This window comes from Populus trichocarpa, chromosome 4 (assembly GCF_000002775.5).
Source record: "Populus trichocarpa isolate Nisqually-1 chromosome 4, P.trichocarpa_v4.1, whole genome shotgun sequence".
NCBI classification, from domain to species: domain Eukaryota; kingdom Viridiplantae; phylum Streptophyta; class Magnoliopsida; order Malpighiales; family Salicaceae; genus Populus; species Populus trichocarpa.
In genome coordinates, this window is record NC_037288.2 from 11,529,756 (window position 1) to 11,550,536 (window position 20,781).

Genomic DNA, 20,781 nt, shown 5'->3' on the forward strand with positions numbered 1-20,781 from the left:
TTGAAAGCTTTCTAGATAGGACCCTTGCCGCCCCTTAGCCTAAGTTTCTTTCCTTTTTTCTTTTCTTTTCTTTCCCTTTGTTTCTCTCTATTTTCTCCCCAGTTTTTTTCTTATATCCCTTCTCTCCTCTAGTCTTCTTTGACCTCTTCTTTTATAGGCAAGTTTAGGTCTTTTAGATGGGTTGTCTAGGGTTCCAACAAACTAAAATCTAACCGGTTTTGTCATGGAGTTGTTGGCTTTGGGTGTAGGTGGTTTTATAGGGTGCTTAGAGACCAAGGTAAGTGTTCTGCCTTTGGAACCAGAGAGAAAGGTTTTAAACCCTTAATATAATCCTTCTGGAGGCTTCTAAGTGAAAACAAATGAAAACGTTGAACATTTTTCTATAATTGAGTGTTCCTGTCAAGGCTACCTAGGATAACCACTTTCAGGACCTCGTCGGAGCATCTTCAATATTAACATCGCCTGAGACCACCTGGACTTGATAGAGGGGGTGCATGTCTTTTGATTGGACTCACTCTTGCTTGATTTGAAGGTTTGTAACTCCATATTCGAATGTTTAAAAGTGTCCACCCAAACAATAAAATGTCTGAAATTATAGTCTTAGCTGACTAGGGACAAGATGTTGTGGAGATCCATGTGATATGAAAGACATGGGGTTGTGGAGGAGGTGTTTCTTGGTCAAATAGTGATGGCTAAGTTTAATTTATTGGGGGTTAGGGTTTTTGTGTTGTGTGGGTATAGGGAAAGTATGCGTGAGTATTTTTTTTATTTTTTTGGTTTCTCTAAAATTTCTCTCCTAAAATTTTCTCCCCCTCCCCCTCTTTTTGTGTGTTTTAGACAGCCATTTATAGGTAAAAAAAAGTTTGTTATTTTTAATTTCTTGGTCCCCAAATAAACTTGGTAACCAAGCAACCCAAAAAAAATTGGTCCTTTAACTTCTTTCTTTTCATATTTGATCCCTTGTAAATTTGGATTTTTCTTACTTTTTTGTATTTTGAATTTTTTTGAAAAATAGTAATTTCAACATCGATTTAAAAAGCGCGTTAACAATTGAACGCATAGAAAAAAACGTTGTAAGTAACTCAAAGATGTCAAAAAACATATTTTTGGGGTTTTTGTTATTTTTTGCTATTTTTTATTTTTTTCAAAAAAATTATCGGAAATTGGGTCAAAAATTGGATAACAACTATTTTATTGCAAAAAACTTTAGTGTAGTCCCAGAAGTTGTAGTTTTTCTATCATTTGCTCCCTATTATTTTAGCAATTCATGTTTCAATGCCAAACTTTATTTTCTTCACATTTCAGTCCTTAAATGTTAAGATAAGAGAGATAAAGTTGACGGAGAATTTTGAGGAGAGAGAAATTTATTGAATGGTTATATTATGGCCACCAAAAAGGCCAATATTTGTGTCATGGGTTCATCTTCTCGAGATGAGTTAATGGATGTGGTGTAAAGCGCTTTTTTATTCATTTAATTCTTGATTTTAGAGTGATTTTAATTATTTTATGATTAAAAATGATTTTATTGAGGTATCTATGTTATTTTTGAGGTGTTTTCAAGTTAAAACGAGTCGAAAATGGGTTTTTGGTGTCAAAACTTGGACCTCAATTTTCTGGTCACCAAAGGTGATCAAAAAATTATCCAGTAGACAATAGGTCATTTGCCACTATAAATGACCTTTCGCCTGGTTATAAAAAAATGGAGTGTGTTGTCCATTCTTTAAAAAAAATTAGCAAACACGTAACCCAGGCCCAGGTGTGCTCGAGCTTTTTGATGGTTGGCTAGCACTTTGGCATCACCTCATTTTTTTTTCCTTTTCATAATTTTTTTTATTGAGATATTGCTTATTACCCTTCTCTCATTGTTTAAATTGTTTAGTTAAATATTTTTTAAAATAGTGATTGATCTTTTTAAATTTTATACTGCTTCAAAGATATTGTATTTTCAAAAACAGGTGACCTAATATAATTTGTTTTCTCTTGTATTTTATATAAATAAGTTGTATTTTTATGATGTATTTATAAAAACAAAAACATTTGTTATTAGGATTGAGAATCAACCTCTAACATAAAATAAATAAAAACATGTAAAATTAAATGAATGGCTAGTGTCAAACATTTATGTCTATCTTTTTTTTTTACCAGAAAAGTTAGCGTCTCGTTTTATTGTTTAATTAGTATTAACAACTCTTTTTATTTATTATTTCATTTATTTTTTAATTTATTATATTAGAAATAAACAATATCTTTTTGTTTTTCAATTAAAAAAATAAATCATAATACTTGAAAACACATTTATACTACAAGTGTTTCCCTTTCTTTTCTTGAATTAAAAATTAACTTGAAATCCTAGCATAACATGACAGGGTACAAGGCTTTTTTTATACTTGCCATATAAATGTATCAAAATATCAAAAGCTACCCCCTCTGGCACGCAAGTAGCTAGCTTAATCCAAATCAATAGTAGAAGAGCACAATCGATTGACTAATGTGATTACAAATTAGGGTTTTGTAGGCAACGAATGGCAAGTAGAATCACACCCTTAAGCAAATGAAAGGTGCAATGAACAGTAGCTTTCAAGTTAATTTTCCCCCGCACTAAAATGGCGTGATCGCCTAGGAAAGCTATGTTTGTTGTTCGTTCCCCAGCTTCTTTCTTTTCCTTCTCTTATTGGCTTTTCAGTTGCTTTCTTCTTCTCTCACTGTCACCTGTGCATCTAAAAGAACCATTTCTTTGCTGCTAGATAGGGATTGAAAGCATAGGAGGACCTCAGCAATGTTGCCATTTTTATCATTGTCATGGACACGACTCTTTAAGTGACAAAATGGTATAAAATTCTGTTGCCGAGCTAAAGGTCCATTCCCATTTAACAAGATAAACAAAAGAAAAGGACTGCAATATATTCAGTGAAACTTAAAAGGATTAATTAGAATTTTGGGGGGAAGAAAAGGTCAACAAATTTGCATAGTTTAGAAACTACTAGAATTTTGCTAAAATATCATAAATTTGATCAAATGTTAGAACTTAAAAGATCAAGACTCAATTGAAAATATTAAAAAGTTGGAGGATTTACTGTCAGCATCATAGCTTAACTGGAAGGAAAAAAAAACATTGAACAGGGTAGGAAACACAATCCACTACCTTTTGGCAATGTTCCTCGAATTCTTGTCGAGATAAAGATAAAGATTCATTCCTCTGAATTCTTTTTTTGGTCAAGATCTATTTGCGCTGTCCCCTAAACATTTTGTCATTCCTGTGGGATGAAATACATTACATTTATTACATGGTACAGCTGAGGCTCAACCCAAAACAAAAAAAAAAGGCAGAAAGAAGTGAAATGAGATAGGAAGAACGGACAATCTTAATAAGATGAAACATGAGCTACATGCGAGAAGAGTGGAATATGCAAACCCCCTGTCATTAATTGCCGTATCAATCACTGCAAATACCCGCCCATGGAACGCTTGCATTATTAAAGACCAACCTTACATGAGCAACCAACACACTTAAAGACCAACCTTTTGATATCTGGAACATCCTTGAGCACAAAACTCTACAGTTGTTTACATATTTCAAATGGCATACAGCTGTTTTTACTTTGAACATACAAAAAGCATACCATTTCTGCAGCTCAATGTCTGCTCACTAACACATGCATTGCGCATTGATCTTTTCTGTAACAATTGGAAATCCCAACTTTCCTTCGAGTTTCCAGGACATATGCTAAATACAAATGTGAAAATATTCACATTGGCTCCCCCTCCAAGGGCCTCTGTTTTTACTTTGAACTTGATTTTTTTTTTTTTTAACAAAATCGTAACCCGGTCATATGCTGTTACAAATTAATTAAATACAGCACTTGGGTTTCGTTGATTAATCACTCCCAAAAGTATTTCTAAGATAAAGTAGGAGGACGTTCACATTTTTGTTTCAGAAAAATAAGTTGATGAGACAGCCAAGCCGTCTACATCGTAGGTTCTAACCAGTCTTTGTCTCTTCTCAGGTGATTCAAGCCAGCAGAACTCCAGATGAAACGACTTAGACTCTGCCACGTTCTTAGAAATATCAGAAGGGCACCCCATGTACATGCCTCCAGGCAATAATGTAATTTGGTATCCTCCATCAAATGTGATCAAGTCATCTGATCTGGTACCAGTCCAATGCACATTAGTTGTAACATCACCTCCATCCGATGTGGAAGAAATATCCTGAAATTTATTTATTTTTTATAAGAAATGAATTTGGATTATGACCCTGATGAACCTATAATAATGAATATCAAAATCATATAAAGCAGTAAAATGAAATAATATGATAAAAAAAAATGTTGTTATCAGCCAAAACCCAAACAGGAGGGAACTAATGGAGCTGACTAGTTGGTTCTTGATTCTAATGGTATTTTCCATTGCAGAAATAAGAAACCTCCCAGAAAACTAAGTTAGAGACTGAAGCAATGGATGAATAGCCAAGACCACATTGCAGGCAAATTTTCTTTTCTCTTCCAGGACATGACAGACATAGATTTTCCTTGTTTTCATAAACCATAAGTATTTGAAGAAAAAAAAAAACAAGTAAAAAAATAAGAAAAGTGAAAGGACAAGAACTTGGTATGTCTCTTTACCTGAATAAGCTGACCCTTGCCATCCATTTCAAGCAAAGCAATTGTATCGGCTTCAGCAATTGTTGCTCCGTAAACACCACTGCGTTTTGTTTGAGAATGACCTTTCCACTTTCCAAGTAATGGTAAGATCCTGTTTGGGCTATCCTGCAATCAATAAAAGAAACCTAGTCATTTCATGAAGTACACAGAACTGATGTACTGTCAACACAAAACAATTTAGTGACTTAGCAAAAACTAGTTCTTCACTGTCTGTTGAACATTCATAAATGGTCATACAACTTACACTGTTACTTTCAAGTGAAGGATGAAAAGGCACCCCATCACCTCTATCCTCAAGGAAGATAAGAAGCATTTCCAAAATGCCTTTAGGGTCCATGATATGAAAGGCTCTTGCTCGTCTGTCCTTCTCTTGTGAATATAGGCAATTCTCACAAACAATAGATGGCCGACGAGAAGGAAGCTTGAGGTTTCTGTATGGTTCAAAGAACAATGTAATGAAAAATGCAATGATGTGTCGAAACAAAGCTCTTAAAAATGTAAATTGCAAGTTAACATTGAGATCTAAACATAAAAGAAAAATACATGTCTACTGTGAAGGCCATGCAATTCATATAGGAGAAGGCCAATTACTTCATACATAACCACTAACTAGTACAAAGAACTGTGAAGATAAAGGTGGGCTAACTTTTGTATCGAGTTTTGTTCAGAAACGTGTAGAGCAAAGACCAGTTATGAGTCATCATTGCATGCCTTATTGCTACTGGATTCAGTGATTTAGTAGCTCATGCCCGAGATGTGTTCCGGTTAAGTATTGCGTCAACTATGAATAACAGCACAATGCCTAAGAGCGAAAGGTTTCAGGGCCTTCACTTGGGTATCAGTAGATTTATCAAATTGTATTTCTATGTCCATCTGGTACAATGATTTCTTAATGAAGTGACAAGAATGCCGTATAGGAAAGAAGCACTAACTTTGGTGATTCTTCTCCAGTATCATCTTCACCCAGCACCCCTTGCCTTAACACAGTTTCTAACATGCCAGCTGTCTGGTACCTTAGAGAAAAAGCCCTCTCATTGGGGAAAAAGGCAATCTGCAGACTAATCATTATGGATATTCAATAGAAAACACGTAGACCAAGGGAACGAGCAAAAAGGACAATTAATGAACCCAAAATGTTTGAATGATTAGAAGAATTCACCTGTTGATATTTATCTGCAGTGAACATATTGGTTTCTTTGATTTTGTATTCTGCCCATTCTGGCTCCTCATCATGTCTGGAGATTGAGGTGCTTGATGGAGATTGTTTTATGTATAGCCTACAAAGCACATCCAAATTAAGCGACAAAGGAGCAAAAGTTTTACAACTATACTAGTCATGAACTACGAATATCACGCAGTCTGCATTTTTTAAATAGAATAAAGGGTCACACTGCACACTGCTTTATTTTCTTTATCTCAATAAACGATTCCTTGATATCAAAGTTCATGCTTAGTTTTTTCTACATTTCTATCTGAGGATTCAGAGAAACATCAAATAGAAATGTAGAAAAACTAAGCATGAACTTTGATATCAAGGAAGAAGATGCATCCCATGCTCGACAAAGTCAAGCATGTTGCTTATGAACCATGTAACAGATAGATTACTCAAAACCGATAACCATCAAAACTGAATTTCCACAGGACACCCAAGTGAGCCTGCAACAAACTTTATAGTCACTCGGTAACTGAAGATCGCCTCCACCAAAAGAGCAAAAATTATCACATAGAAGAAATGCTAATCAGATAGACAAATTCCTTTCATTACAAAATAACCATTTTTATCAATCAAATAACAAATTAACACAAAAGTATCAGTGTTTTTTTTTATCATATCTTTACTGCCCATTTTCAAAAGCGAAAAAAAGGCAAGAAATGTATAAGAAAAGGATAGCAATAGATAGAAGCTTTACGTTTGAATGAGACTAATGAGTTCATCTTCACCGTAAGAGCTTGCTGCAAGCTTTGTGCTCACTTTTTGCATCAATTTTCCTTTTGCATCAAATTGCTGCCAAAAAGAACAAAACCCATTGACACAAAATAACTCATAGTCAACCCCAATTAAAAAATAAATAAATAACTCACATGGAAAGAACCGTGCCATTTGCCTATGCTAAGGTCAAAAAAACGGTGTAGATTGTCAATGCTGATGGGTTCTGGGGATTTAGGGTCATCTTTAACACTTCTTGTTGAGGAGGAGGAGGAAGAGAGAGGGGTGGTAGGTCGGGTTTTGGGGCTCCAAGAAGTGGAGATGGAAGCAGAAAAGAGTGGGCTTGGTTTGAAAGATAATTTGGGAGCGAGGGATAGGGAATTGCAAATAGAAGCCATGGAGGGAAAGGAAGGGGAGGGGTGGCTTTGGAGGGGCTTATCTCATCTGTGGTTTGTTTGATTGATATTTGAGTAAGTTATTCATAGTCCGTACTATCCGTGGCTTCAATCCAAACCAAGCGTAAACGAATTATTATTAACATTAATTTACAATACACTAAGCACGTGAGGGAAATTGCTGTAGCAACGAATAGAATTGTAACCACGAATAGTATTTTTTATTTTAACATGTTTTAGTATGGCCTAAAAAATTATTTATTTGTCTTGGGTTATTTTATTTTTATAACATCGATAACAGGTTTAACAGGTTAATTTGATTAGCTAAAAAAAAAATTAATTAATTTTTTTTCAATTTTATTTTTTAATATTAGATTAATAGGAAATTACACTTCATAATTTGTTTTATTTTCTTTCTATTAGGTTATTTCGGTCTCAAAACCCGGAAATAATGTTTAACGAGTTAACCTCAGTTGACTCGCGGTGTTTTTTTTTTAATTGAATTTTTTTTAATTTTATCATTTAATATTGGGTCGGTTGAGAATTGAGTTTCATAATCTGTTTTGATTTGTTTTTTATAGGGATATCTTAGTCTCATTATCAAGGTCATGAGTTTTGGTATTTTAACTCTGGTTAAATCATGTCATTTTTTATTTTTTTTCTAAAAGGTTATCTCAGTCTCATATCTTTCAACATTGAATTTGTTTTTTATTGGGTTGTCCATGTCTCATGACCCAAGTTGCGGATTTAACAGGATAATCCAGTTAACTCAGCTTTTTTTTTTTTTAATTTGTTTTTCAATTTCATCATTTAATATTGTGTTTGATTGAAAATTAGGTTTCATGATTTTATTTTGGTTTGATTTTTATGAAGTTATCTCGATCTCATTACCCAAAAATAATGCTTAACGGGTTAACCCATATTGACTTGACTCATTTTTTGTATTATGTTTTAAATTAAAAAATTTACAAATTTCATCGTTTAACATTGGGTCCGACAAAATCAATTGAGAAATAAGCTTCATAATTTGTTTTAATTTGCTCTTTATGGAGCTATCTCAATCTCATGACTAGAATCGCGAATTTGACAAGTTAATCCGGATTAAATCATGTTGTTTTTTATTTTTTTCTATGAAGTTATCTCGGTCTCATGACTCGATTTATGGGTTTGGCGGATCGATTTGGATCATTTTTATGTTTGTTTTAGTCTTGTTCTTTAATATGAGATTGATTGGGAATTAAACTTCGTAATTTGTTTTGATTTTCTTTCTATAGTGTTATCTCAGTCTTATGATCAGAGTTGAAAGATTGATAAGTTAACTTAAGTCGCTTTTTTGGTCTTTTTTTTAATTTACTTTGTTTTTTTCATTTTCATCCTTCAATATTGGATTAATTAGAAATTAGATTTTATAATTTGTTTTAATTTATTTCTATAGGTTATTATAATCTCATAATCCAAGTTACGAATTTGACGTGTTAACCTGAGTCAATCCAAGTTAATCCAATAAATTATTATCTTAATATTAAAAAAAAATCATCTTGAAAAAAAAAAAGGGTTAATTAATATTTTTATATCTTTGTTGCTCAGTATAATTACTAAATTATCCTTAGAAAGAAAAAAAACATTTTGCTTATGTCAAAGGGCTTTTCGGGCTTTTTCAACTTTGTTTTTTGTATAATTCAATTATTTAAATGCTCCTGAAAATAATCAAGGTAACAAGAAAAAGTAGATTAATTTACAGTGTAGCGTAATTAATCTATCTAAAAAAATTAGAATCTAAGATATTGTACTTAAATTCTCTGCCACAATTTAAATTCAATCTGATTTTAAGAGATGAATGGATCTAATAAAGCCTTGGGGATATAGGGCGGGCGCCCAGATTATATGAGATCTATGCCTAGATATATGAAACAAGATTCCATTAACTCACAATCAATTTAATAAGAACTTAATGGAAAACAGCACTCCAAGTGAGAACCCAATCCGCAACCTTCAACAAATTCATCCATGGAACAAATATGTTATCAATCAATCAAAAAAATATATTAATATAGTTAATTGATGAATAGTTAAACCTACTCCAATATTTTTAGTTGTTTTGACTAGTTAATTGCACTCGCGTTACTTTTTGATAGTATTATTAAACTTGTTTTTGTCGGACTAGTTAACATTGTGATTAGTTGATCTGTATTTTGATTTGGGTTGGATTTCAAATTAAAATGAACATGAGTTAATTTGATATAATTTGGTTAATTTGATAGGTGTGTTTACAACTCGATTAATCTGGCTAAAACTTTGTTTAACATTTTAAAAATAAATTAAATCGGTAATGTTTTGAATTGATTTAGGTCAACTAATTAATCTTGTTATCTAGATCATGGACATGACCAGGTTTAAATTTAATAACTTATTTTTCTTGGACTCCATTTTTATATAATTATACAATAATAAAAATAGATATTCATAGGAGAAATAACGAATAAAATTATTAAGGATAAATGCATTTTTTTTTATCAGTAACATTGTTCATTGAATAAAAAGCAAAAAATAATAAAGAAAATAAAGGTTTGGCAAAACTATAATGATTTGAATTAAAAAAAATAGTTATTTTTTGCATATTAGGCATATAATAATTGAAAAGGGTATTTTTTATATTCCCATAAAAGCACATAACATTATTATTTAAAAACTATGTTAAAATTGAATAATAATTTAAATATCATGCTAGGTATTTTATTTATAGTGTATTTCAATAAAAATAAAAAAAAATATTGAAAAAAAAACAATTAAATTGTTGTGAAAAAGTATTGGGAGGATGTATGGAGTTACAAACAAGTATAATATAGGAATATATCATTGTTCTTCTGAAACAAAAGGGATTAACTAGTTATATCACTAAGAGCATAGAGATATTGATATTTAGTGTTTGTACTGCTTGTTCTATCAGAAATTTCCTTCTCTTTCTTTTTATATCACTAAAAACATAGACCGCAAATAGATTGATTTAGAGAGAATACATGGAATATATTTTTTTTCGAATTCTTTTCCTAGTTCTCCTTATTCTGATGATCAAACTACTCAAGTTTATAGCTGAAATAAGGATTGTGAGAATCAGCTATATGTGTAACATTCTGCGGAGGTTGCACGTATATGCTTTCATCAAGTCATTCTGCATGCTAACAAATGGTGTCTGATAATGTCTTGTAAATAAAAAAAGAAGGAAAGAAAGAAGGTTCACCGATGTGCCAAGAGGCTATGGCCTCTACTTTACGGCAGATATTCTCATTTGGCAATAACTTGCTAGTTCCCTAACAGTACATTATCCAAAAATTAATCAAACAAAATTGGTCTATCTACAAAAACACTGTTTCCCACCCTAGCATAGACAGGATTAAATCACTACTTGTGACATTAGCAAGAAGAAATCAAACAAATAGATTTTACTGATATTTCTCGTCTGGAATGTAGAACACCGAACATCAAGAGAGCCAGATCTTTATCAGGTGCCCTTGCCCTTGTACTGAATATTAGCCTCAAGATCTTCCTCGTCATGATACCCAGGCTTAACACGCCGGACCGGAACTGTGATAGAGTAGATGGTCCCCAAATCTGAATCTGTTGAGACACTAAGCTGGACTTTATCCTGTGAGTCTATCTCCACAAAATCGGATAGAGTATTCATAACGTTACTCACAATCTTCTGCTTTGCCTCATCAGTGACTGCACATCTATCAGAGAAGAGAATCATCTTCAACCGTTGCTTGGCAATGTTTGCATTTGACTTGCTTCTTGTTGCAAAAGATGGGAACAATATCTTCCATGCCAAATTTAGACGCTCAAAGAAGCTCATGTTCATAGCATTAAGGAGAAAGCCCTCAGCCTCTTGCCTTACAGATTCAGTAATGAGCTCATTGTGCCCAGTAATCCCAAAAGACTGGTTGCGATAACACTTGGTGTCACTGCAGGACCAGCTAGTAGATCCTACACAAGTGTGACCCTTAAATCCTACCTGCAAGAAGCAATCAGGTATTAAAATAAACATTCATAGATTATCCATCTGCCGTTCATTTTGTTTATTTCTACACTCCTCACCAGAAGCATCTCAAGGGCATGACATTAGTCCAGATTAAACTGATCGATAAAGGCAAATACAACAACAGTAAAGGTCCAAGATTCATGTTATGAAAGCAAAGTATATGCCACAACAGAGCACCATTTGGCCATATGCTTTATAGAAGTGACATTAATAGGTGTGCTAGATAGAGCTTAATGCTACTTGCTGCATTGCAAATATAAAACATGGTTCCTATATTCCCATGCAAAGTAATGCCAACTAACTAGTAGAAAAGGACACAATTCCTATGCTGATGGTAGCACCAGCAGTAGTGGTGGTACTCACAACAGTGGAGAGAGCATTGCAGTATGAATGGATAATTGCAATCATAAATTTCATTATAGGAATAATTAGCACAACTAATTCAGTAAAATAAAAAGTCCCAATTAGTCTACAATAAGGCAACAGAGAGATGGGAAAGGGAAATAGTCACACGGTGCCTGCAATTAGTTGTAGGAATGAATGCAAGAAAGGGAGACAATTTGGGAGCTTATTCTGTTTTCTTGCAACACATTCCAAAATCCAAACAAAGACTACACAAAATGATAGTAAGAAAATAAAGAATTTAAATAGCCATATGAGTATAAAATCAAAAACCCAATTTTGAAATGGTGAATGTATTAACTGAAGCCAAGCAAAACCCTAGAAGGCTCCTTGAGGTGTCTTCTTAGACCTTATTGGTACACTACTAGGCTGTTTCTACTAACAAGTACTAAAGATGGTATGCACAAAATCAAACATAAGCATTCACCATTTCGCATGAAACTGTAAATTTAAGAAAGTTAGAGAGAAAAAATAAAAAGAATGGGAAAAGGATCCAACCTTGGAGGATGAAGAAATGGAGCTTCCAAAAGGGAGATTGGAACTCATTAATGCTGCATTTGTAGAGAACCTAAAAAGATACCCAGGCATTGCCATTTTTTAGTTTTTTCTGCCCTTCAGTTCTTAGCAACAATGAACACAGATTCAGTAAATCTCTCACTCTTTTCTCTGTGTATGGTTTATACTTTTTTTATTGCTAAAAAGGTGCTTCAGCCTCAGGTGCAGCAAGACAGCAGAGGATAGAAAGTAGCTCGCACACACGACACGAGATGTTAGCTGTAATTTTTTTATCAAGTCGAAGGTGTTCAACTTCAAGGGGTTTTGTCTCTTGTTTTGTCTTTTTCTTTTTTCCATAATTCCGTTACTTTTGATAACATGTATAATTGTGTGATTGTCTTTTACGGTTGGGATTTTTAAAAAATATTTTAAAAAAAATTAAAAATTATAGTTTTTTTTTTATTAAAATTTTAAGAGATACTATCCTACGTAAAACTATGATAGATGTTAATTAATTAAACACTTTTTAAATTTATAATTGGAGGGAAAAACATATCATATCACAAAAACAAACAAAGTCTAAGGGAGTGTTTGAGAGTATGGTAGTAGTTGTTTTTTTTAAAAAACATTTACTCATAAATACATCAAAATAATATTTTTTTTATTTTTAAAAAATTAATATTGACATTAGCACATCAAAACAACCCGAAAACATAAAAAAATAATTTTAAGAACTTTTTTCAAATTTTCATGAAATACCGTTGGAACGCAATTCCAAATGGCACTTAAAACCCAATCAATTCAATTGGTCAATCCTGCAATTTGTTGACCTGAACCTGGCTAGAGGCGAGTTTTATTTTGAATTGGAATATTTCTTGTTAAAACGACATCATTTTATGTTTTAAAAAATAAAAAATAAATGGATTAATATGTTAACTTACGGGTTGCCCCTCCCCGAGACTTGGATCGGGTCAAATCTAAAATGAGTCTTTTTAACTATGCTTATGACTTATTTGTGACTTGTGAGGAAGGATGCATTATTGGGTTTCTCAAAACACATATACCTAGTGAAAACGGTAAATTTAAAAAATCTTCAAGAGTCCCAAGATCTTGCTAGACAAATTTAGAGTTGTTTAGGTTATATGAAGATTACCTAAATATTATATGTTCTTTTCAACTTTGAATAATTATTTCAAGATTGAGTTGTCGCAAACCACAAGTTATTCAAGTGTCTAGTCTCTAACGGTAATTCATATAAACCACTAGTAAAAAAAATTAATGTGGATCAACCCACAAACACCAATGACCCATTACATGTTTCAAATAGGTCCATCACAAGGTCCAAAACAAAGGCATTGAATGGGCTGATTATGCAAGTTTTGGATTTTGACTAAGGCTGAACTTGGGGATCCTTTGAAGCATCAAGAGTAGGCCTTAATACATTTAATCTATGTGCAAGAGGGGTTTAATGCACCTTTATTTGGGCCATGAAGTTTCAACAACAAGGCTGCTAATTTTGTATCAGTTTCAGCCAACCTTGTTATGTGATGTTTCCATGTGTTTTGTGGATTCCTAGTTAGCTTTGGATTTTCTATTATGTGTGGTGTCATGACATGCACGCCGTCACACGGTAGAGCTGCCTTCTAAAATTGAAGGGTGAGTTTTGGGTTTAATCATAAAGTTATGATTATAAGGTTCATGAATCGTCATCTAATATTATGGTCACTAGAAAACCTAATGGTTTGTGAGAATCTATGTAAGGGGACTAATTATGCAAGTGGAAGACCTATCATCCCCAATACACTTTACTTGGGGTAAGTTACATTGTTAATTGATTGTTTTTTTTCTAGGTCATGTCTCTATCTATTAGTCTTATATAAAGTTCAAAGCAGATATCCCTTCATGAGAAAGTCCTACCTTATTAGATTACATCCTAATCATTCTAAGTCCCAAATTTAACATCGCATTTATTTTTTATTTTGTATCTTTAATAATTGAGGGAATACTTTACAGTGTAATTTTGCACTTCTAAATATTAAAGTCTACAACTAAATCCTAATGCTCCGAATAACAAACTAATTGTTGTGGGATTTTTAATATTTTGATCAAACCCTAATGGATAATTATAAATCGGTTATGATATCCATTTTGTATTTTTAAAACATGATAAAAATGTGATTTTATCCTTTTTAGAAAATATGCGTGAAAAAACTTTAGGATTTGGTCGTATGCATGAAAATAAAATATCTTTTTTGTTTTTGAAATGGAAGTTTATTTTTGAAATTTCAGAGAAAAATAAGATATTTTTTATATCGAATATGTATCTTATAGTGTAAGTCTACAACCCGATATTAGACAAATTTATTGGAAAAATATGCAACGGGCCTACAAATGACTTTAAAGTGGTCCTTGAAATTTTTTTAGTTTTATTTTTATTATATTTTTTGGATGGGCTGTTTGGGCTAAAGGCCCAAGCTTAGCCCGGCTGGGCCGACTAATGGCCCGACAACCCTTTTTTTAGAATGGGCTGGACCTAGCCTAACCATATAGGTTGGGCTGAAATGGGTTCAGCTTATCTTTGCCTCTACTCGAGCTCAAGCCAACAGTTGCAGGACTTGAATTAATTTACGTCCTGCATGTATATAAGGGAAGAAATTGCAGGAGGAAGGGGGCGGTTACCTGTCGCAGGGGAGAAGCGTCATTGTCGTTACTGGTCTGCTGGTGTGGCTGAGGTGCCGCTAGAGTTGCTCATGACGCCATTGTTGGAGGTTATTGTGTAGAGGAAAAAGAAGAAGCTTGCGATGGAGATGATGAGTTGGTGAAGGAGATGCACATATGTTGGTGGAGGAGACTGGTGTTGGTGAGGGTGTGGAATAAGGCTAACATATGAATTGTAAAAAAAAAAATGGTTTTTTGCTCACTTTTCACTCTTTTTTCTTGTTATCTAATGCCCAAAATTCACTCATGTTTATAGGGGGTGAAAGAGGGACATCTTGTCTTTATTAAGGACAAATCTTAGCTCTTTATTCAAATGGGAATGATCTCAATTATTTGCTCAAAGTCATCATTATAAGCTGCAAACATTTGGTTGCTAAAGGCTGATTGGGTTAACCTCTTTGGGGGCGCCACAGTGGCTATAGAGGCAAGCAACCAGTAAGAATTTTGATGGGGGGTGTAGTACAGTGTCAGGCCATCAGAGTGATGTCTTGTTTGTCTGGTTTGATGGAGAGATGAGGCATTAAATGCTCTTGAAAAGTAGTCACCTGAGCAGTTTTTCAGGTACAAAAGGTTGAAGATAATAAACAGTAGCTAGATGACAAGACAACATCGTTTTGTACCAAAACAAACCACTTTGGTCAAAACACATCGTTTCATTTAAATGAAACAACACCATTTTGATGTTCTTAGGATTTTAATTAAGGATTTGACTAAAGTTCAATTTAGTCTTTTGGCTTTTAATTTCTTATAATTGCATTCCTAAATGACTTTGAACTTTTAATTTTATGCAATTTTACCTTCGTCAAACTCAAATATCAACCTTGGATTTCAGTGCCTTTCCATTTTTGTTCTTGGTTTTGAATTTATGCAAATTAACCATCAATTGACCATTAAGCTTTTAATTTGCTTCAATTTCACCCCTTGTTTTCAATCGAATTAAGTCCTCAAAGTTTAGCATCTTTTTTTTAAAAGGTAAGGGGCTATAAATTTCTTTAACTTAACCCTTAATTGACCATAAACTTTGAATTTCTTGCAATTTAGTCCTTGATTTCAATCAATTGGCTTCGTAAAAATTGAGTTTGGCTCTTTAAAATTCCAATCTTATAAATTAAGCTCAAATTAGGCTCCAAACTTAATTGTTTTACCAATTATGTCTCTTATAAAATTAAATTGACCTATTAAAAGTATAATTAAATTCTCACACCTAATTAAATCTTTTAATTTGACCCAAATTAATTATTAAATATAATTAAACTTTTAATTTGACTCATGATTAAATCAAATTGGCTTATGAAAAATCTAATTAAGTCTCTAGACTTAATTTTTATGAAGATCAGTCGAATAATCATTTAATTTGACCTTGAATCTGCATTGTTTCTTTAGTCTTGGGTACAATGAGGTATGATTATGATCACAATTCCATCCAAAACTCCAACTTAATTCTTCTACATATTTGAAATTTTCCTTCGTTTTCATATTAATTAGTTCATGTTCTTCAATTCTTCATTTTAAGCTTAATTGACTCTCAACTTCATTTGTTTTTCAATTAAACCCTTAATTGATTTTCTAACTTGGTTATTTATTTCAAACTCATCTTTAAACTTCAAATTCCTTTCAATCTTAGCCAAATTAAACCATTTTAATCTATTTCTTCAATTTCTTCTTCAATTCAACCCTCAATTATGACCCAAAATTTCCCAAATTTTATTTTTGCCGATGATACTAAATTATTGATCCAATTTCAACCCTAGCTATGTATTTTTTATTTTTTTTTTATCTTCTTGATTTTTTTGTATTTTTATGATTTTCATGATTTATTTTTAATGCACAATAATTAAATAAAAATAAAGAATATAAAAAAATGATTAAAATTAAATAGATTTACTAAAAAGATATTTTTTGGATTTTTCTAATTTTTTCAAAATATATACAAAAATAAAGTGTCAAAAATTGAGTGATGACAATATTTGTTGCTCCTTAGTTTCCTTATAGAACTAGAAAAAGTCCCAAAATTAGCTATTGAATATTCTTGCATTATTAGAAAACAAATCATCTTCAAATAGGAAGCTCACAAGTTAAAAGACAACAAATAACAAAATTTATATTGCATATGCTGGCATATATTGCAAGACCTTAACGAACTCTAATTTACTTTAAATTTTAACTCAATATAGAAAAATATATTGAAACTCCTGTTAGAATTTTAGCTCGATCCCATAGTCGGATTGAAAATTATGCTCAATAACATAAAATTGAACAATATGCACAATTACACTAGAATCCGAATTTCTTTGTTTAACTTTTTTTAGATCGTATCATTCTCTCCCCCCCCCCCCCCCCAAGATGATTCATCCTTGAATTACCAAAAGGTATAATGGATGTTTTATAAATCTTTTGTTTAAGCTTTCAACGCTCTTTCTTGCCAACACTCGCCTCCAACAATTTTGTATAAAAGTAGCAGTCCTATTTTTTTGTCTTTCATCCCTTCAATGTTTTTTCTCCTCTTGCTTTGAAGCTTGCTATTCATAGAATAGTTCTTTTAACTTATCAAATTCTTACCTCAAAACCCTAACCATATCGAATAGGTCTTTGCGTTCTTGAGTGAGAACTCTTCTTTCTTCCTTCTCCCTTGGAGAATACAAGACACAAGTAGAAAAACAAGATAGAAGACATGAAAGATATGATATAAAAACACTATGGAATAGAGATTCTGACCTAAAATCTTAAATTTGAAACTATAGGTGCCCACCTAATTTTGATGAGATCAAACTTGGATGAGTCTGCCCTTGTAAACTTGAATTTGCGATCCTGTTGATTTTTTAAAAACTTTAAATAGATATTCTGGACATAATTAAACATTAGATACTTTTTTATCAAAAGACCTTAACGCAAAACTAAACAATAACAAAAAAAGAGAAAATAAAATTGACCGAATAGAACTTTAACCAAATCATACCCAAAACAATACATAAATAAAAACAAGAAGAAGATATATGCGAAAACAAATTTAAACAACAAAAACAAAGAGGATATAACCTAATTTTTTAAGTCAAGCTTTAATACCAATTGATGTGAATCATGTTGATATAAAGACCTAAAAACTCACAACAAAGTAGATAAACAACCCAAGAAAACTGAAATTCAGGTTTTTTATAGAAAGTTTGACCTAGATATAATCATTTATCTAAAAACCAAGTGTATTGGAAAAGAACTTGGACTCATTATTTATAGTGAAACAAGAACTTGAAGCATGCAAGGACACCACAATGTCAGCTATACATTGATAAATCAATTGTTGATCTTTGTCTTAGTAACGAAAAAATTATTGTGTCATGCAAAATATAAGTTTATTCAAAACATCATGGCTGCAAAACAAAAACCTAAGTACACGCTAAATAACCTTATTAATATGAGATAAAAACATCATAAACAAGTCTCGAAAAATAATAAAAGAGTTTTTTAAAAATAAAAAAAAATCTTAAATCAACTAGAAAACTAATATAAATCCTTCACAGTAGCTTTTGGACCTTATCACAAAGTCTTACTTATATCAGATTGACCTAAAATTTTATTTAGATATAAAACAAGACCTCTAAAAACTTTTGATAACATTTTAGCTCGATTCAATAATCAGATTGAGAGTTATACTTGATCGAATAAAATCAAAATATGCTAGGATCTAAATTTCCTTGTTCAACATTTGCTTGAATCATATCATTCATATCAAAAGCATTTACCATTAATTTTTTTTGGAAATTCCTTTTTCCTTCACAATAAGATTCTTCTTTTGATTCTTTTTATTGTAGAACTTTCCTATTTGTTCTTTCCTATTTGTTCCATAATATTTGCTTTTGAGCAGCAGAAAAGTTGGTTCTTTTTTTAGATAATTTATTGTTTTTTTCTATTCTTAGCATTAAAATAAGATCTTCAAATCCTTTCTCCTCATGTTTATGCTTAAGATAATTATTGAAGTCTTTTTAAAATAATGATAATTTTTCAATAATTGTAGCTATTTGAAATGACTCACTAAGTAAAACTCTTGAAATTGGTTTATGTTCAAATACACTCTACAAAACTACTGGATACAAAGAAAAAAAAATTGGAATTGATGCCCACTGAGTAACGCAAGTTATGTAGCTAGTATACACTGAGCACTGAGTAAGTTATGTAGCTAGTATACACTGAGCACTGAGTATTGCCACCATTTATGTATCTCAGCTCTACAATTAACTAATATACTAAACCGTGTGGGGAATCACTGTTCCCCCACACACATTTCACTGTGGATTACAACAGTAATCCACAGTGATTCTTCCCTTTTTTTTTTTTTACTTTTCCCTTTTTTTTTCTTTTTTTTTTTCAAATTTTTTTTTTTCAACTTTCCTAATTTTTCTTTTTTTCATTTATTTTTTCTTTTGTTTTTTCCAAAATTATTTTTGTTGATTTTACTTTTTAAATATTGACCTGGTGTGGGGGAATCACTATTCCCTCACACACATTTCACTGTGGATTACAACAGTAATCCACAGTGATTCTTCCCTCTTTTTTTTTTTACTTTTCCCTTTTTTTTCCCTTTTTTTTCAAATTTTTTTTTAATTTTTTTTTCAACTTTCCTAATTTTTATTTTTTTCATTTATTTTTTCTTTTGTTTTTTCCAAAATTATTTTTGTTGATTTTACTTTTTAAATATTGACCTGATTAAAATTTTTGCTTTGTAATTTTTTTCTTGAAAATACTGTGGATTGCTGCGATGTTTTTCCACATAGTTTTTCTATTTTATTTCTTTATTTTTTAAAATTATATTTTTTGATTTTTTTTTAATATGAAGTTGATTGAGAATTTAGTTTTGTAATTTTTTTCTTTAAAACATTGTTTATTGCTACAGTGTTTCTCCGCATGGTTTTTTTTTTATGATTTTCTCCGAAATTATCTTTTTTTATTTTACTTTTTAATATTGAGCTGGTTAAAAATTACAGTTACAATATGTGAGGAAAGCACTTTAACTTTCCTCGAAAATTACTGTTGGTTGCTACAGTGTTTTTTCCCACATGGTTTTTTTCTGTTTTCGTTATGTTTTTCCCTAAAATTATCTTTGTCAATTTTATTTTTTAAATATTAAGCTGGTTAAGAATTGTAATTACAAGTAAATACAAGTTTTTCCTCAAAAAATACTATGGATTGATACAGTTTTTCCTCACATAGTTTTTTTCCAGTTTCTTTTGTGTTTTCTTTTTTTGTAATATTTTTTTCCAAAATCATTTTCGTCCATTTTATTTTTTTAAAATATTGAGTTGGTTAAAATTTAACTTTGTAATAAAGCTTAATCATGTGGGGAAAGTATTGTAGCTTTGTTCATAAAACATTGTGGATTGCTACAGTGTTTCTCCGCATATTTTTTTTTGTTATAATTTTTTTCAAATTATCTTTTTCAATTTTATTTTTTTGATATTGAGTTGTTTGTGAATTACAATTACAAGTCATTACAAATAAAGCTAAATCATGTGGGGAAGCACTGTAGCTTTCATCACAAAACACTGTGAATTGCTACAGTGTTTCCAACATGATTTTTTCCCCTTTTTTTGGTGTTTGTTTTTTTTTTTTTCTAAAATTATCTATGTTGATTTTTTTTTAATATTGAGCCGATTAAGAATTTAGCTTTGTTATTTTTTTTCTTTAAAACACTGTGAATTGTTGTAGTGTTTTTCCATGTGATTTTTTTATGATTTTTTCCAAAATTATCTTTGTCGATTTTTTTTTTTTTTAATATTGAGTTGGTTAAGAATTATAATTACAATAAAGCTAAATCATATGAAGAAAGCGTTGTAGTTTTTCTCACAAAACACTGTGGATTGCTATAATATTTCTCTAAATAGTTTTTTAGTTTATTTTATTGGAAAAAACGCTATAATTTTCCTCACAAAACATTGTCAATTACTGCAGCATCTTTTCTCATGGGTTTTTTTCCTTCCAAAATTATCTTTGTTGGTTTTTTTTTAATATTAAGTTGGTAGAGAATTTAGCTTTGTATTTTTTTTTTGCTTTTTATTAACTGAAAAGCTAAATCATGTGGCAAAAGCACTGTATCTTTCCTCACAAAACACTGTAGATTGCTACAAATCATTTTGTTCAGTCTCTAAGTTTTTGATC

General features: G+C 31.5%; 2 protein-coding genes across 2 annotated transcripts; both read right to left on the reverse strand.

The window, feature by feature from the left end:
• Positions 1–3,491: 3,491 nt before the first annotated feature.
• LOC7463032 (uncharacterized) lies at positions 3,492–7,055 on the reverse strand. Its single transcript, XM_002305990.4, has 7 exons — positions 6,744–7,055; positions 6,572–6,666; positions 5,821–5,938; positions 5,594–5,712; positions 4,906–5,092; positions 4,623–4,766; positions 3,492–4,209 (listed from the first exon to the last, which is right to left on the reverse strand). The coding sequence occupies exons 1-7, from the start codon at positions 6,984–6,986 to the stop codon at positions 3,919–3,921; spliced, it is 1,197 nt and encodes a 398-aa protein (XP_002306026.4). The 5' UTR covers positions 6,987–7,055; the 3' UTR covers positions 3,492–3,918.
• Positions 7,056–10,216: 3,161 nt separating this feature from the next.
• LOC7463033 (cell division topological specificity factor homolog, chloroplastic) lies at positions 10,217–12,214 on the reverse strand. Its single transcript, XM_002305991.4, has 2 exons — positions 11,920–12,214; positions 10,217–10,992 (listed from the first exon to the last, which is right to left on the reverse strand). Exons 1-2 carry the CDS (start codon positions 12,013–12,015, stop codon positions 10,483–10,485), a joined length of 606 nt encoding a protein of 201 aa, XP_002306027.2. The 5' UTR covers positions 12,016–12,214; the 3' UTR covers positions 10,217–10,482.
• Positions 12,215–20,781: the final 8,567 nt, after the last annotated feature.

What these genes read in the sequence shown, in the direction of transcription:
- LOC7463033 (XM_002305991.4), bottom strand. Translation starts at nt 12,015, where the DNA reads ATGGCAATGCCTGGGTATCTTTTTAGGTTCTCTACAAATGCAGCATTA. An exon ending in CCATTTCTTCATCCTCCAAG is followed by an intron (nt 10,993 to 11,919) that starts GTTGGATCCTTT and finishes TGCTTCTTGCAG; the next exon opens with GTAGGATTTAAGGGTCACAC.
- LOC7463032 (XM_002305990.4), bottom strand. Translation starts at nt 6,986, where the DNA reads ATGGCTTCTATTTGCAATTCCCTATCCCTCGCTCCCAAATTATCTTTC. An exon ending in CTTCACTTGAAAGTAACAGT is followed by an intron (nt 4,767 to 4,905) that starts GTAAGTTGTATG and finishes TATTGATTGCAG; the next exon opens with GATAGCCCAAACAGGATCTT. An exon ending in GCAAGGGTCAGCTTATTCAG is followed by an intron (nt 4,210 to 4,622) that starts GTAAAGAGACAT and finishes AATAAATTTCAG; the next exon opens with GATATTTCTTCCACATCGGA.